Source organism: Drosophila busckii, chromosome 2R (genome assembly GCF_011750605.1).
Source record: "Drosophila busckii strain San Diego stock center, stock number 13000-0081.31 chromosome 2R, ASM1175060v1, whole genome shotgun sequence".
In the NCBI taxonomy this organism is placed as follows: Eukaryota; Metazoa; Arthropoda; class Insecta; order Diptera; family Drosophilidae; genus Drosophila; species Drosophila busckii.
Window position 1 is genome coordinate 7,516,205 of NC_046605.1, and position 15,514 is coordinate 7,531,718.

The window sequence follows — 15,514 nt, forward strand, 5'->3', positions numbered from 1 at the left end:
AGCTATATTGCATAAAGAATGACTAACAGTGTATTTATAAGTATTTTCCAATAAAAAAGTGCACTGCATTGCACGCATTTCGTTTGGTCTTGCTTAAGTATCGATACTTCGAAAAGCTGCGCAGTGACGTGGCAACTCTAGCACTGTTATAAGTCTAGAGCAATGCGGCTTGAATTTGCAAATTTCTTGAGTAAGTTTTACAATTTGTTAACAAACTTTATGCAAAAAGCAGCAAAGTATTAGTCTTACTTATGTTCTGCTTATGCTTATTTACTTGCAGCGTGTAACTAAAAGACTTGTCACGTTTCTTGGACGCTGTTTAACAATTTAGCAAACCCACGCAAAAATGGCGCAAAATGCACCCAATTGCAAAGACACGCAGGTAACTAAAGATAATATAAATATTATATAAATTAGCTTCAAAAAGTGTACGTTTTGATTAACAGGAGGTGCAGTTCAAGCTGCAAGATAGGTTTACGTTGTTTGGACAATGTGGCGAACCACGCAGCAATGTGAAACTGCTCGCAGTGTCCAGCAGCCGTGGTCTGTTATTTGCTGGCAATCCCAGAGCGCCGGAATTGAAAGGTAGGTGCGTGTTATAATGTAAAACAACTGCTTAATAGTATTTCTCTTTGTAGTTATTATAATTAAAGATGTGGCGACAGCGAAGGCTAGCGGCAAGCAGCCGCTGGTGCGTCAGGTGCCATTGCCCAACATACCCAACTATATGAGCTGCAGCGCTGATGGCAACTTGCTGGCTATAAACTATACACATACCAACGGCACAAGTCTGCTGCATATATACGCTGTACAATCGTTTATGACGCCCAATATAGGCACGCTCTATAACATACGCCTGGCGCCGGAGGATCATGTGCATGCCGTGCAGCTGCTGTGGAATCCTGTGCTGCCCAATAACTTGGCTGTGGTACTGAGCAATGGCGCCTTGGGCATGTACACGCTTAAGGAGGGCGGAAACTTTGAGCTGCACTCACTGGACAAGAGTCAACAGGTTAAGTGTGGCTGTTGGTCGCCTAAGGGCAAGCAGATAGTGCTGGGCTTTCCCGATGGACGGTTGCAGCAGTTCAAGCCCGATCTAACACCCGCCAAGACGCTTGTCTGTCCGCCCAACGTGCACGATGGACCCTTCGATACCATTGCGGTGCATTGGCTGTCCACATTTCAGTTTGCGGTCATCTTTCTGCAGCATGGCGAGGACTGCTGTCCCGCCTTGTATATAGTTAATGCACCCAAGGCCGGCACACCCACATATACAAATTATTATGACATCTGCTTCAGCTTGAATGGACCACGCAATCATCAGTTTCATTTTACACATGTGGCCGCATGGAATCTATTGCTGCTGAGCTCCGCCAACGGCGTTGAAGTGGGCGTACTGGGCACATCTGAAGCGGGTGACTTACCCAGCTGGCAACAGTTGACGCTGCTGGATGAGGCGCGCATAGAGCTGCCACTTAGCGAAGACACGCAGGATGAAACTTTTCCTTTGGGGTTTGTCTACGACACCTGCAGCACGCATCAGTTGAGCATTAATGAGCAGCAACTACCCAGCATGCCCATGGTGCATGTGCTCAGCTCCGAAGGATCGCTGCTAACTTTTAATTTTTTGAATCTGCAAGCTGGCGCTGTAAGCGTTTGTTCTCCACCGCCACCACTAACCGATTCATCTGGCAAATTTTGTGAGCTGAGTGCGCTGCTGGAGGCGCAGCAGCCAGCTGCAGCAGTTGCTGCAGCGCCAGCACCAGTGGCTGCTGTGGAGCCTGCTTTGACGCCATTGAATGAAAGCTCCTTTGCTTTTGCGCCTAGTGCAGTGACGTCAACACCGGCACCTAACAAGGATAAGCCAGCGTCGCTATTTGGTGGCTTTGGTGGAACGGGAAATGCGCTTAACTTTGGCGCACCAGCTGCCAAACCGTTTGCTAGCTTTGGCATGGCAGCGCCGCCAGCAGCAACACCACCAGCAACTGGCTTAAATATGCAGCCACCACCGCAGCAGCAGCAACAACAGCCAGCGCAACAGCAGCAACCAGCAGCGCAGCCAGCAGCAACAGTGGCGCAGTCACAGCTGCAGATCAATAAAGTCAACAACAAACCTTTGTATACAGTGCCGCCCACATTTGCGCCTGTGCCTGCAACTGCCAAACCAGCGACGTCAGCAGCATTGCCCAAAGCTGCGCCCACAGCAGTCAAAAGCGAACTAAGCGCTGGCGAACTGGATGACATTGTGGCAGACATAATGCAGCTACAAATCCAAGCGTTCTCGGAGCAAATCGCACAGCAAAAGCAGCAAACTCGCGCGATATTGGCGCAAATAGAATCGCCTGCTAGCATCAAAACCTACGCACTGCGTTTGGATGAGCTGCAGGAGCTGAACGAGCAAGCGCAGGATGTAGACTTTGAGCTGGATGTGCAAACGCTGCGGCAGTCCTTAAATGAAGCCTATGCCATGATGGCCGAATGCCGTGCCAAGCTGGAAGTGTACAAGCAGCCGGATATAACACGTCTGATGAGCTCCAATAGCTTCGATGCAGCAGGCAGACGTCAACTAACGCGTCTGCAGAGCTATGTGGCAGCCAATGAAGCGCAGCTACAGCTGGCAACACAAAATATCGATGCACAATGGGAGCAGTATCAGGATGTGCTGCGTCGCAGCTCCAAATCCAAAATGCATATGCCCTGTCTGGAGGGCATCTATCAACGCTTGACGCGACTGCAGAATATGGCGTCCAGGCAACGCCTTACACAGCAAAGCATCAAAGCCAAGCTCAAGGATCGTGGACTGCTGCAGGCCACGCCCAGTCGCACGCGTCAAAACGAAAAGTAATTAATAATTAATTCATACTGCATTTACTTATATAATTTTTATTGCAGCGTTGACTCTTTGGCGGATTCTATACTCTCGCTCAGTCTGCATCAGGCAGTGGATACAAATCGCGCCAAGCTTACGCAGCAAAAGTTGCAAGGTCTGCGTCAAATGCTGCAGCAGCACAAGCTGCACATTATCAGTCCACAGCGTCCGGATCGCGTGGGTCTCAAATCTGAGGTAATACTGGAAACCAAACGCAAGGCGGAGCTCAAAAAGAAAGCAGCGGCTGCAACTGTTGCTGCTGCAGCGAAGCCAACAGTGGCACACAAAGCTACACAAGCAGCTGCAGCGCTGCCCAAGCCCACCGCATCCAAGCCAGCAGCAACATTAGCGCCTGCTGCTGCTGCGCCTGCGCCAAAGCCCACTCAGGAGCAGCCAGCAGCCAATCAGTTTGTGTTTAGCCAGAGCAGTCCGTTTGTCAAGACTACAGCTGCAACGGTAACCACCGCTACGCTGACCGCAGCTGAAACCACCAAAACCAGCAGCACAAGTTTCTTTGGTGTTAGTGGCGGCAACACCAGCAGCAGCTTTAGTTTTGCTGCCAACAGCAAGCCGCTACTGCCCATGGGCGGCACGTCCAAGCCTGCAGCAACTGCTGGAAATCTGTTTGCTGGCTTTGGCAGCACAACGCAAGAGCCGCCTAAGCCCACGCTGGAGCCACAAGCAGCCAAGTCGGAACAGACAGCGCCATTGGAGTTAAAGACTACTGCAGCACCTGCTGCTGAGCCGCCCAAGCCAGCACCCAAAGCTGAAGCTGCGCCCAAGCCTTTCAGCTTTGCTGGCTTTAATAGCAATGCAGGCAATGCCATTGGCAGCAGCTCCAGCACACCATTTAGCTTTGCCGGTGTGGGCAGCACGCTGAGCAGCGCTGCAGCGTCCAAGCCAGCTGGCAATATCTTTGAAGCAGCAGCAGCAACAGTTGCTGTAAGCAGCAGCAGCGCCAGCGTAACAACAACAGCAGCTCCAGTTGCTGCGCCAACAACTGCAGCAGCGCCAGTTGCAGCAGCTGCAGTTAGCTCCAGCAGCAGCGCCGAGTCCGTGCCCGTGGACAATCTTTTTGGCACTGTAAACATTTGCAAGCCAACAACAAAAACTGAAAATACTTGTATGTATGCATATGTTTGCTTTTTATATAAAATTAATTTAATTTTCTATATTTACAGCTGCAGCGCCTGCGAATATATTTGGCGGCTTTGGTCAGACTACCGCCAGCACTGCGAGTCCTTTTGCCAGCAAAGGCTTATTTGGCAGCGTAGCAGCAGCAGCAACCACAACTACAGCAGCAGCAATAGCTTCGCCATTTACTGTTACAACTACAGCAGCAGCAATAGCTTCACCATTTGTTACCACAACTACAGCAGCAGCAATCGCATCACCATTTGCTGTTGCAACTACAGCAGCGTCAGCGCCAGTTACATCAACAACAGCAACACCAGTTGTGGCTACAACAGCTACAATTGCGCCTGCAGTCAGCACAGCAACAACTGCAGCAGCAGCAACAACGCCAATATCAACAGCTCCAGCAGCAACAACAGCCTCAACAGCAGCAACAACATCAGCGGCACCTGGCAGCAGCTTCAGTTTCTCCAATGCTTTTAGCAGCTTAAGCGCTGGCGCGCCAGCTCCAGCAACTACTGGCACTTCATCTGTATTTGGCGGCACCGGCAATACCTTTGCACCAGCAGCTGCTATTCCTAGTCCGTTCGCTGCTGCTGCCAATACGCCGCCCAGCGCAAATATATTTGGCAATGTGCCTAAGCCTGTGGCCAGCGTATTTGGTGGAACTGCAACAGCGGCAGCGCCACCTAGCGGTCTATTTGCCGCTGCAGCCGCTGCTACTGCCAGTCCAATTGCTTCACCATTTGTAGCCGCAGCACCAGGAACTCCACCCACGCCCGCTTCGACTGGCAACATATTTGGCCAAGCAGCGGCTGCGCCTGCTGCTGCTTCTATTTTTGGTGGCGCCGCTGCTGCTGTTGCTCCTGCGCCTGCTGCTGCTTCACCTTTCGGTGGCGGTGGTTCAATCTTTGGCGGCAGCAGCAATGCGCAGTCTCCAGCTACGCCTGCTGCCCAAGGGTCTATATTTGGACAAAGCGTCTTTGCTTCAGCTGCTAGTCCAGCCACACCAAATAATTTGTTTGGCGGCGCTAGCGCTGCAGCGGCTCAACCACAAGCTTCTGTTTTCGGTGGCGGCGGCGGTTCGATCTTTGGTGCTGCAGCTGCCAACACAGCAGCCACGCCTGCTTCAGGTGGTTCCATCTTTGGCGGCAGCAGCGCTGGCTTTGGCACATTTGCGCAGTCAGCTCCTGCGCCCGGCGGCTTTGGCAGTGGCTTTGCTGCAGGTGGCGGCGGTTCGGTGGCTCAAACTGGCTTTGGCTCGCCGCAACAACAGCAAACGCCGCAATCCCCACCAGGCGCCTTTGGTGCCAAGCCCGTATTTGGTGGCAGTCCCGCCTTTGGCGCAAGTCCTACTTTTGGCGGTGCCGCCTCGTTTGGCAGTCCCAAGGCCTTTGGCGGCTTTGGTGCTACCACTGGCATTGTCTCGCCACCGGCGTTTGGTGCCCCAGCAGCTAAACCACCAGAGGGCAACATTTTTGATACTCTAGGTGGCACCGATTCCGGTCTCTCATTTGGCAATCTGGCGCAAACTGGCAACTCCAATGCCCAGAAGCCTGCCTATGGCGGGTAAGTTGTATGCTTTAAAATAAATTCCATTGCTTTAATACAAATTCTTTTATTTGCAGCTCATCCTTTATGACCTATCGCTAAGCATGTTTAATGAATTCTATGAATGTATTGTTTATTATAAATAAAAACTTTGATGTCTACTGTAAAGTTTGCATCATTAAAACTACCAATTAAAACATTTAGTTTTTCTTTTAATGATAATATAATTTATTTATGGTAAGAACGCGCTGTTTACCACGAGAGTGCGATTCCCATATCGATCTGTTTGACTAGCCGTAACAATTGCCAAGAAACGCGAAAAATTTGCCAAAAAACAAAAAATTCTTGTTTTCTCAGTAACTAGTGGCAGGATGTTGATGTCCTTTTGCCAGTTGATAGTCCTTTTAAAACAACATCATTTGGCACTGGTTTCGTCCTAATTCTGCAAAGGACTTCGGAGATATAGACATTTTTCTGTATAGCAAAAAATGCATATAACTCGGCTTCTGTAAGGACTTTCGTCCATTGAGTTGTGTCATTTGAAAGGTCTCAATAAGCACTACTTGCAGGCCAAAGGACATCAAAATAGTCCTTGCGGTTTCCGAGAAAAAGAGCATTTTGTGTTTTTTAGGCAAAATTTGCGACCTACCCCTTGAATTTTTTTCAGAAAATTTTTTTTTACAATTCTAAACATTCTTGAATGCAGATTGATAGATTAATGTCTTGCGGTGCAATATTGCAAGTCCTTTTTACCATTTGAAGTATAACTGAGCAGCAGAAGCTAAAAATTAGTAGCCTAAAAATTGTACAACGCCAATTTGAATAAAAATGGTGAAGACAATAAATTTGAACATATTTGCCAGTTTTATTACCAAATAAATATTACACACATAAATCAAAGCATTTTGTTGTCGGTTATGCCCAAACTTGATTTCGTTATATATAAATTTCAATTGTGGTTTTTATGACCAGAAAACAATATAGTAGGTAATAATAATAAAAACTGATAGTTAACTTTTAGCAACAGCTATTACACAATATATTTTCAATTGGTTATACATATACATACATAATATATATGCATATAATTAGTGCGCATAGAGTTATACATTAATAAAAATATATATATATATGTATATTATATAATGTATGTATGTATATAATACGTATGTATGTATGCGTGGAGACACGAACTTAATAAATGCGCAGAAAAATTAAAAGCATAATATTACACAAATATCGTACATATATGTATGAAGAGTAGGATATACATAAATAGTGGAAAGAAAATAATCGAAAACAATTACATATACATATAGAGTTTACATACACACAGCATACATATAGTAGTATATAGATTAGTATAAATAATTGGTTTACATACATATATATATATATATATAGATATAGATATAGGTTTTTAAATGCATTGCGTTGTATTTCATTTTGTTTCGTACTTTTGTTCGTATTATATAAGTTTAATTTAATTAATTAGGACTAACTTAGGTTGGTAATTGTTAATTGTTAGAGATTTACATGCGACTACCCAGCTTAGATGTTTGTTATCCGATTTTATATTAATTGTTTAATTGTTAGTTTCGTTTTGCACACATTTAGTTACCATTTATAAGTTAATTCGATTTTTTAAATGTAAACTAATACTAGGAAAAACACGTAGCAACAAACTTGTTGTTGTTGTTGTTGAAAATTCGTAACGCTTGCTGTTGTTCTAGCTTATTGTTGTTGTTGTTAAAGTTGTTGTTGTTGTGTTGTTGAGCAACTTACAGCAAGTTATTATGCACATTGTTAATATTATTATCGTTTTACTCGTTTCTTTGAGAGCACGGCACGTTTTGAACGACCGTTACAAGTTGTGTGTGTGTGTGTGTGTGTGCAGTTATTAAATTGTTTTTTGGTTTTTATCGTTTATCAACTTTAAACAACTGTATGCTATCTACAAAAGGAAATTCTTTGCAGCAAATGCTACAAATGTTAACCTTTTTTTCTTTGAAGGGGCGGGGCGTGCGGGCGGGCAGGCAGTGGGCGGGAATGTTGTTTGTATTGAGAGCGCGTGCATTTTGTCAGTGGCAGGGGCGTGGCACATGCAATGATTTGCTTAAAGCTTTTGTGTTATATTTGTATTTGTTTGTCTTGTATGAAATATGGCAGAAATGTTGTAGAAAATATTTGAAAAATTTGTACATAAATTGTAAAATGAGTTAAAAATTGAAGTGGAGTGGAGTTTTGTTTTTGGTTGGGCAGGGGCTACAGTTGCGATACATATCAGTTTTTGTTGAGTTATTATTTGCCGTGCTATGTACATCGCCTGGGTAGCTTGCTAGTAAGTATATAGTATATAGTTTGTTATACATATATATATATAGAAGAGTGACCAAAGTATATAAGAAGTAAAGGAAAGGAAAGCAAAGCCAAAGGCCGCACAATATATAAAATATAAGTAGAGTTAGACAGAGAGAGAGAGAGTGAGAGAGTATAAGTTATGCTTTGTTATAATGCGTATAAGAGTGCTGCTTTGACTTCGAAAATTCGATATCGAATGTGTGTTTAAGCTCGAAACGATTCATTTACAGCACTGCGTTGAGTAATTTATATATGAAGTTATATAGAGCGTATCGTATATAGAGTATATAATGCATAGTTGTATGTATATGGGTTTAGTATGGCATATGATACGAGTATATACTTAGTATGTGTGTATGTGTATGTGTATGCGTGTAGTAGTAGTCGTAGTTGTTGTTGTTGGGAATTGTAGTTGCAAGTCTTTGTTGGGGTATTCCTGGAACTCCACCCTTTGTTACCAGTGCATGAGACGCAGCTGATCGAGTATGCGCTGCTTGAAGAACGTGCCGAGCATGCCAAACACTGTGGAGACTGCAGCAATCGCCATCATGACCTGCATGATGCAATGTATGCCAGAGAGATCCTCCTCGTTGACCTTGTGGCGATGTCGTGCGCGATGATGCCGACGTCCCAGCCCTGAGCTTTCATGCAGCCGCTGCAAGCGTTCCATATCCTCATCGAATTGCGGTATTATGGCCAAATTGATGACCTCCGTCTTGGACAGCAGCTGCTCATTGGCAATGGTGTGTGCCTCGGTGCCCTTGCTGGTGGCTTCATTATGCTCACGCTCGCGTTCTCGCTGCGCCTCCAGCTCACGCACACGCGAGCGCTCGTCCAGCATCGTATTGTCGCGACTGAAGTCAAAGTCACGATTGCTGCCGCCGGACAGCGGCTGCTTGCCCGTGGGATATTCGGCGAGATTCACCTTGGTAAGGAAATGCAAATGGCTGCTGGATTGCTGCGGCGGCTGCTGCTGCTGCTCAGTGGACTGTTGCGGCTGCAGCGGACGTGCTGCGCCTGCATCTGTGCCCAATGGCAACTGATCACGCACGCGCGTCTCCTGGAACTGATTCTTCTTAATGCCCAGCACTTCGGACAGCGGGCGATTGATCATGGGCAGCAGCGAGTCCGAGGTGGGTCGTATAATAAACGAGCCACCATTGGGCGCATGCGCTGGCGGCTCCAAGATCTCCGGCTGCAGCGGCTTGCTGGTAACAGCAGCAGCTCCAGCTGCAGCCGGCGCTGGCTTATCGCCTGCGCTTTCGTCCTCGCTGTCCGTGTAGCTGCTCTCATCGGCCGAATCGTCGGCGGAGGAGTCGTCTCTGGACTTGGCTGCAGGCGTTTGGGGCGGCGTCTCGGCAAACTTGTGCGTTATATTGCGTATGGGCTCGTACTTGGAGCTCTCCGAGTCTCCGCGATAAAGCAGCGCCACCTTGCCATCGGGTGTTAGTACGGGCGTTATTTTCGGATGTGGCGATGGAAAACGATGACTGCTCTCCGGATCCGGCGACAAGGCGTCAAAGTCCGTAAACTGCGTCGCTGGCTTCTGCGGCACCTGCGCCTGGCCCGGCGTCTGATCAGCGCTCTCGCCCTCGCTGGGCGTCTGCTGATACACAATGCCCACCTTGCCCAGCGGCGTGGATATAATCTTGATGGCATCGTTGCTATTCTTGCGGAAATAGTGATTCGAGTTGGCGCCGCCTTTGGCGCGCTGCGAGTTGAAGAAGCCAGCGCCAGTGTTGGCATCGCCGCCATTGTCGGCGTACTCATCATCGACGCCGTCATCGTTATCCTCGCCATCCTCGTCATCGTTAGCAAAATGGCCGCTGCTCTCGCGCAGATCGATCGCAGTGCTCGGCACAGCCACCGCGGCCGCAAGCTGCGCCTGTCGCTCCGACTCGGTCAGCAGTCGCTTGCGTATGTTCTCCAGCTGACTGAGTCGGTAGCTGGTGTTGGGTCTAAAGCGTGCCGCCTTGCCTGCGCCACCGCCGCTGCCCTCCTCATTGACAAAGTGCTCCTCATCGGCACGTGGACGTTGCGTGCGTGGCCGTTCCAAGGCCAAACGCTCATCATCCTCATCGTAGCCCATGTCCTCTTCCTCAGCAGCGACCAGACTCTTGGGATCTGGCAGCTGCTCTGGCTCCTCATCATCTTCATCTGGCTCTAAGCCATCATCATCATCATCATCGTCTTCATCTTCTTCTAAATCATCGTCATAGTTGTCCGCCTGCATGCGCTCTGTGTCCATGTCTTCCATGGCATAATCATCCTCTGCCTGCTCCTCATCCTGCTGCCCAAATGACGTTGCCGCCTGCCCACTGGCAGCCACGCCCGTTTCATTATAACTACTACTAAAGCTATAACTACTACTACTACTGCTACTACTACTACTATTTCTACTACTATTCTCATTATAATTATTATTATTATTATTGTTATTAGTTTGTTGTTGTTGTGTGTTATAAGTTAAGTTTAATTCTGTTCCTAAGCTAACATCTAAGCTGCTATTGCTTGCTATAAGCAATGGGGTAGTCGCATCTTTCAGTCAGTAGCATTTCTTGGTGCATCCACATTTGCGCACAATATCCAAGTTCTTGATGTACTTGCGATTATTGCTGCACACCATGCGCACCTGCAAACAAAATATATATGATTAATAAACAATTAAATTTTAAATATTAATTGCTACTTACCTTGCGCCGTCGCACAATCTTTGCCGCACAGCATTGATTGCCACAGCCGCCAACGCATTTGGCGTACTTCAGCGGTTGCCTGGACCGGCAATCGTTCTCCGTATAATACTCACGCACCTGCTCCTTACGGCAGTTGGCAGCAGCTGCAATGGAATCGAAGCGAGCACATTAGCAAATGCAACAAGTCAACCAAACATTTGACTATTTTAATAACAAAGCTTAGCCCTAAACTTTCTTCAGCACGACTGCTAGCTATTGTTGATTTTGTTGTTGATTTGTAGCGAGTTCAGCAACTAAATCAACAATTGCTAAAACATTTAAACAAGGCTGATGAATTCATTTTTTTTTTTCGATCAGTCGTACTGTAGAAATATGTTTGTTTGTATGTGGTTGTTAATAAGCAAATGAAGTTAGGCAGCGCAGTCAAGTGAGCAAACTAATGCATATAAACTACAGTTGCTTTTACCTTAAATTGTTTGCATCTAAATAAGCAAACTAGCACTTTTACTAAAAAATCACATGGCACTAATATCACAATTGCATTACACTACTTTACACTTTACAGTTACAGTTTGTCAAGAAACTGTTTACACACTGAAAATAAAAAGTATATGTTCAATGCTTGTTTAATCGCCAACAGTCCATACTCAACTGATTTGCAAGTGGCCGCACGCTTTTTGATTTAGCTGCCAGCCTCACACACATATGTACATTGATCAGAGTGCAAGAATAGAAGGTGAGAGCGCAAGTCACTCAGAGAGCTTGAGCGACGCTCAATGCATTGTAGAATAATATAAGATAGCGGATTGCGCTCTTCGTTTTGATTGTATCAATGCTGGTGCTAGCTCTTCGCTGCTGCGACTGAATGAGAGCGTCGCTTCTTTGCTGTGTCTTTGCTTTGCTTTGCTCTAACTGCAGGCAGAAGCTGCGCATGAACGAATGCGAGTTTAACTAAAATGCCTCTCGCTTCTTGACTTATCAGCAACCAAACACACACACATTGATCAAAGTGCAAGAATAGAAGATGAGAGCGCAAGTCACTCTGAGAGCTTAAGCGACGCTCAATGCTTGTGCTAGCAAAAGCTGCGCTGCTCGTCTCTCTCGCTGTTCGCTGCTGCGACTGAATGAGAGCGTATTCGTCTTTGCTTTGACTGCAGACAGAAGCTGAGCATGAACGGTAAATTGCTTAAAGGTTTAACTAAAATGCCTCTCGCTTTTTGAATTACCAGCCACACACACATTGATCAGAGTGTAAGAATAGAAGATGAGAGCGCAAGTCACTCTTAGAGCTTAAGCGACGCTCAATGCTTGTGCTAGCAAAAGCAGCACTGCTCATCTCTCTCGCTGTACGCTGCTGCGACTGAATGAGAGCGTCTTCGCCTTTGCTCTGACTGCAGACAGAAGCTGAGCATGAACGGTAAATTTATTTCAAGTTTAACTAAAATGTTGCCAATGTTAACTGATTTCTATTCTCTTTGGTTCTACTCAAAACCTATTTATCAAATTGAATTGGATTTGACAACTAAACTAAATTGGCTTATAAGAAGCCCACTTGACTGCTTTGTAGCTAAATGGAGTGATAAAGATTAGGCGCGTATTATATGTACCGGTGATTGCTGGGGGCTCTGAGCTGCCCTCACCTTGATCGCAGTAGCGTCCACGCTGGCCGTGCTTGCACTTGCATTGATAGCCATCCTTGGCGGTGGCATGTGGCACGCAGCGACTGCCGCGACGGCATTTGTGCTCGGCACAGGGATCCACAGGCTCCTAAAGGGCGGAAAGACAGTTAATAAGAGTTCACAATTTAAAATATTTAATGTTGAAGCGCACCTCTTTGATGTGTGGCGTTTCATCCATAAAGTCCTGCTCATCGTCTTCTTCACCCTCGGCAGGCTCACCCTCGAGCAGCGCACAGCCTGGCGTAATCTTTTGCTGCCGCAAAGCATTGCCAAAGTCCACCAGCTTGTGATTGATCCAAACCTCCTTCATGCAGCCCTTGAAGCTGGTCAAGTTGCGTATCTGCCAGTTCTTGTATGCCTGTTGGGCAGGCTCAGCGGGCAGACCGCCCAGGAACATGGGCGTGCTGAGCTTTAGATAATCATTGGAGCCCTCGTTGATAATGGAGCGCGCTAGGCCGCGATCGACGCGCAGCGTAAAGTTCTTCTTAATGGCCAACAGCTCGACGGCATGATATTTGCCATCGGCGACCATTTCAAAGCTGTACATGGTGGACACCGGATAGTTGCCCACATCGTAGCTGACGCGTATGCGGCCATTGAACAGCTCCACAGCCAGATGAGCATCCTGGCCATCGTACATGAGTATGCCGTTCTGCTCGGCGCTGCTAAAGACAATGGTGACATTTGCCTCCGGACGCGTGCGCAGCGGCTCAAGCTCCACGAACGAATTATTGTGCACAAAGCTAATGCTGGTGAGATACTCGCACCACTTGCCAGTGTAGCCGGGATGACATTTGCAGAGGTAATCCGAGCCAGCGGCATTGGGCTGAAAGCAGACGCCATGCTTGCACTCGTGGTTCTGACACGGCGAAGTCTGCGGATACATCATGGAGATCATGTTGTGGCCCTCGCAGTACTTGCCCGTAAAGTCATCCGGGCACTTGCACTGATAGTCATTGATGCCGTCGATGCAGGTGCCGCCATTTTGACACATGTGATTCTGGCAGTCGTCAATGTTGTCCGTGCAGTTGATGCCATGGAAGCCCGCCTGGCAGTCGCAGCTGTAGTGCGTAAAGTGATCCAAGCACTTGGCGCCATTGGCGCACGGATTGAACTCCAGGCTGCAGAACTGTATTTTGGTGTCGCACCATTCTCCAGTGAATCCAGGTTGACACTCACAGCGATACGACTGCACGCCATCAATGCAGGTGGCATTGTTCTGGCAGCGTATGCTCTCGCCCTGGCAGTCATCGATGTTGGTCTCGCAGCGCGCGCCCGTATAGCCCGGAGCACACTGGCAGCTGAAGCGTCCCTCCTCCAGCACAGTGCAGGTGGCGTTATTTCTGCAGGGATTGCCATAGCAGGCGTCGATCATGAACTCGCAGTGCTTGCCATGATAACCAGGCTGGCAAAGGCATTGATAGTCACGCTGCGGCAGCGCCAGGCACTGCGCCTTGTTCTGGCAAGGCTGCTCGAAGCAGGCATTGCACTTGGCCAGAATCTCGTTGCGCACGCGTCCGCGGCACACAAAGTTCGACGAAGGCGTCGACAGTATCAGCTTGTCCTTCATTTGTTCCGGCTCCGCACAGCGCGCAATGCCCGGCTCCACATAGTCCAGCTTAATCCAGTCCGAAAACCATTTCAACGAGCAGTCGCAGTACAGCGGATTGCTGCCCAGTGCACTACAGGATTACAAAGCTTGCAGTTCATAACTGTTTTTATTTATGACTCGTTTGTGCTACTCACATGTGTGTCAATGACTTGAGATCCTCAAAGCCGCCCTCCGGCAGCATCGATATGCGATTGCCGTGCAGCGAGAGCACGCGCAGATTATTGAGACCAGACAACGCATGACGCTGCAGACATTGCAGCTTATTGTACGAGATGATGCTGCAAAGGAAACGCAAAGCAATGAGAAAAATGTGTGCAACATTTGGGGGCACAGCACAACGTTTACCAAATTGCAGACACATCAGCAGCATCAGCAGTTGATGATGAAGAAATGAAAGTAATTGCAAAACGTTTTTAGCAAGCCCCAGTAACAGTTAGCAGTGCCCCCTTGGCCCTCTCAGCGGACGCAAAGCAAGCTATGACTATGGGTTACCCTATACTAAAACCAAATATTTCAAAATATGCATAAATTCCATAATTAATACTTGTTTAGCAAACTTAAATTCAACATGTTCTTATAGAAATTTTGATATAACTTGCATTTTTATACAGTTTGAGCTTTAATGCTTCGCTTGTAATTTTTATAAAAATTTAAATAAGTTGTATATAAAGCTTAAAGCTAGAAATTAAATTCTTCAACATCTATGCTTGAAAATTAATTTTTAAAATTTTTTAAATTTGCTTTTAGTGTCTTAAATTACTTGAGTAGCCATTTAGTTTACATTGCTTTGATTAAACTAAATAGTTGTTACACAATTAAGTTGAAAAGAGCAGCGCATTAACATCTTTAGTTCAAAATAAATTTTCTTTAAAATTTTTAAAACAATTTTAAAGGTATTTTTTTGTGGATTTTATGCACATTTGTAATATAAACGTTTGCAATTGAATTTTATAAATTAGTACTTGAAGTTTTTAACATCTTCAGTTCAAATTAAATTTTTTTTATTTTTAAAACGATTTTAAAGCTATTTCTTAAATTTTTAGCATATTTGTAATGGCAAAGAGTTGCAATTGAATTTTAAAAATTACTGCTTGAATTTTAGTTGAATTTAATTTCTTAGCAGCAATGCAAGATTATATAAAATTATAAAACTTTTTTTCTTTTTTTTTAGATTTTTACCTAACAATTATTGCTATATTATAATTATAAATGAATTGTATGCAGTTGTTTAATATACCCTGCCATAGTCAACTGCTTTAAAGGGTATAACAAACGGCACAAACTTTGATTGTGGATAGCGCACAGACAGATGCACATAAGCACACCCAATGGAAAGGAACAGACGGACGAAACGAGACGGGACGGACAACTAATGCTTGAGCACGAGTCACGACTTAACGTCTCGAATGAATTTCGTGCCTGGCTAAGACGAGCCCAGGCACAGGCAAAGGCACAGACCCAGTGCCAGGTCTCAGGCCAAGGCAGGCCAAAAGTGAAGCCAACAACCGCAATTCAATGCAATGCAATGCAATTGGCCAATGCGAAAGAAAGAAAGATAGAAAAAAAAATTGTGTCAAGCCCTCTTTGCTGGCTGGCTGGCTGGCTGGCAAGTCGT

General features: G+C 46.3%; 2 protein-coding genes across 2 annotated transcripts in view; one reads left to right on the top strand and one right to left on the bottom strand.

Annotated features, from left to right (window-relative positions):
- Positions 1–102: 102 nt before the first annotated feature.
- LOC108594844 (nuclear pore complex protein Nup214) lies at positions 103–5,736 on the top strand. The gene is made up of 8 exons (XM_033293310.1): positions 103–190; positions 281–382; positions 447–585; positions 639–2,841; positions 2,893–3,992; positions 4,051–4,205; positions 4,254–5,572; positions 5,632–5,736. The coding sequence occupies exons 2-8, from the start codon at positions 347–349 to the stop codon at positions 5,654–5,656; spliced, it is 4,977 nt and encodes a 1,658-aa protein (XP_033149201.1). The 5' UTR covers positions 103–190; positions 281–346; the 3' UTR covers positions 5,657–5,736.
- Positions 5,737–6,976: 1,240 nt separating this feature from the next.
- Positions 6,977–15,514, bottom strand: part of LOC108596569 (protein slit) — a 67,074-nt gene continuing 58,536 nt past the window's right edge. Inside the window, 5 exon segments of the mRNA XM_017982475.2 lie at positions 6,977–10,547; positions 10,609–10,751; positions 12,216–12,375; positions 12,439–13,969; positions 14,034–14,177. Coding sequence (XP_017837964.2) covers positions 8,370–10,547; positions 10,609–10,751; positions 12,216–12,375; positions 12,439–13,969; positions 14,034–14,177 — 4,156 coding nt within the window. The 3' untranslated portion in view covers positions 6,977–8,369.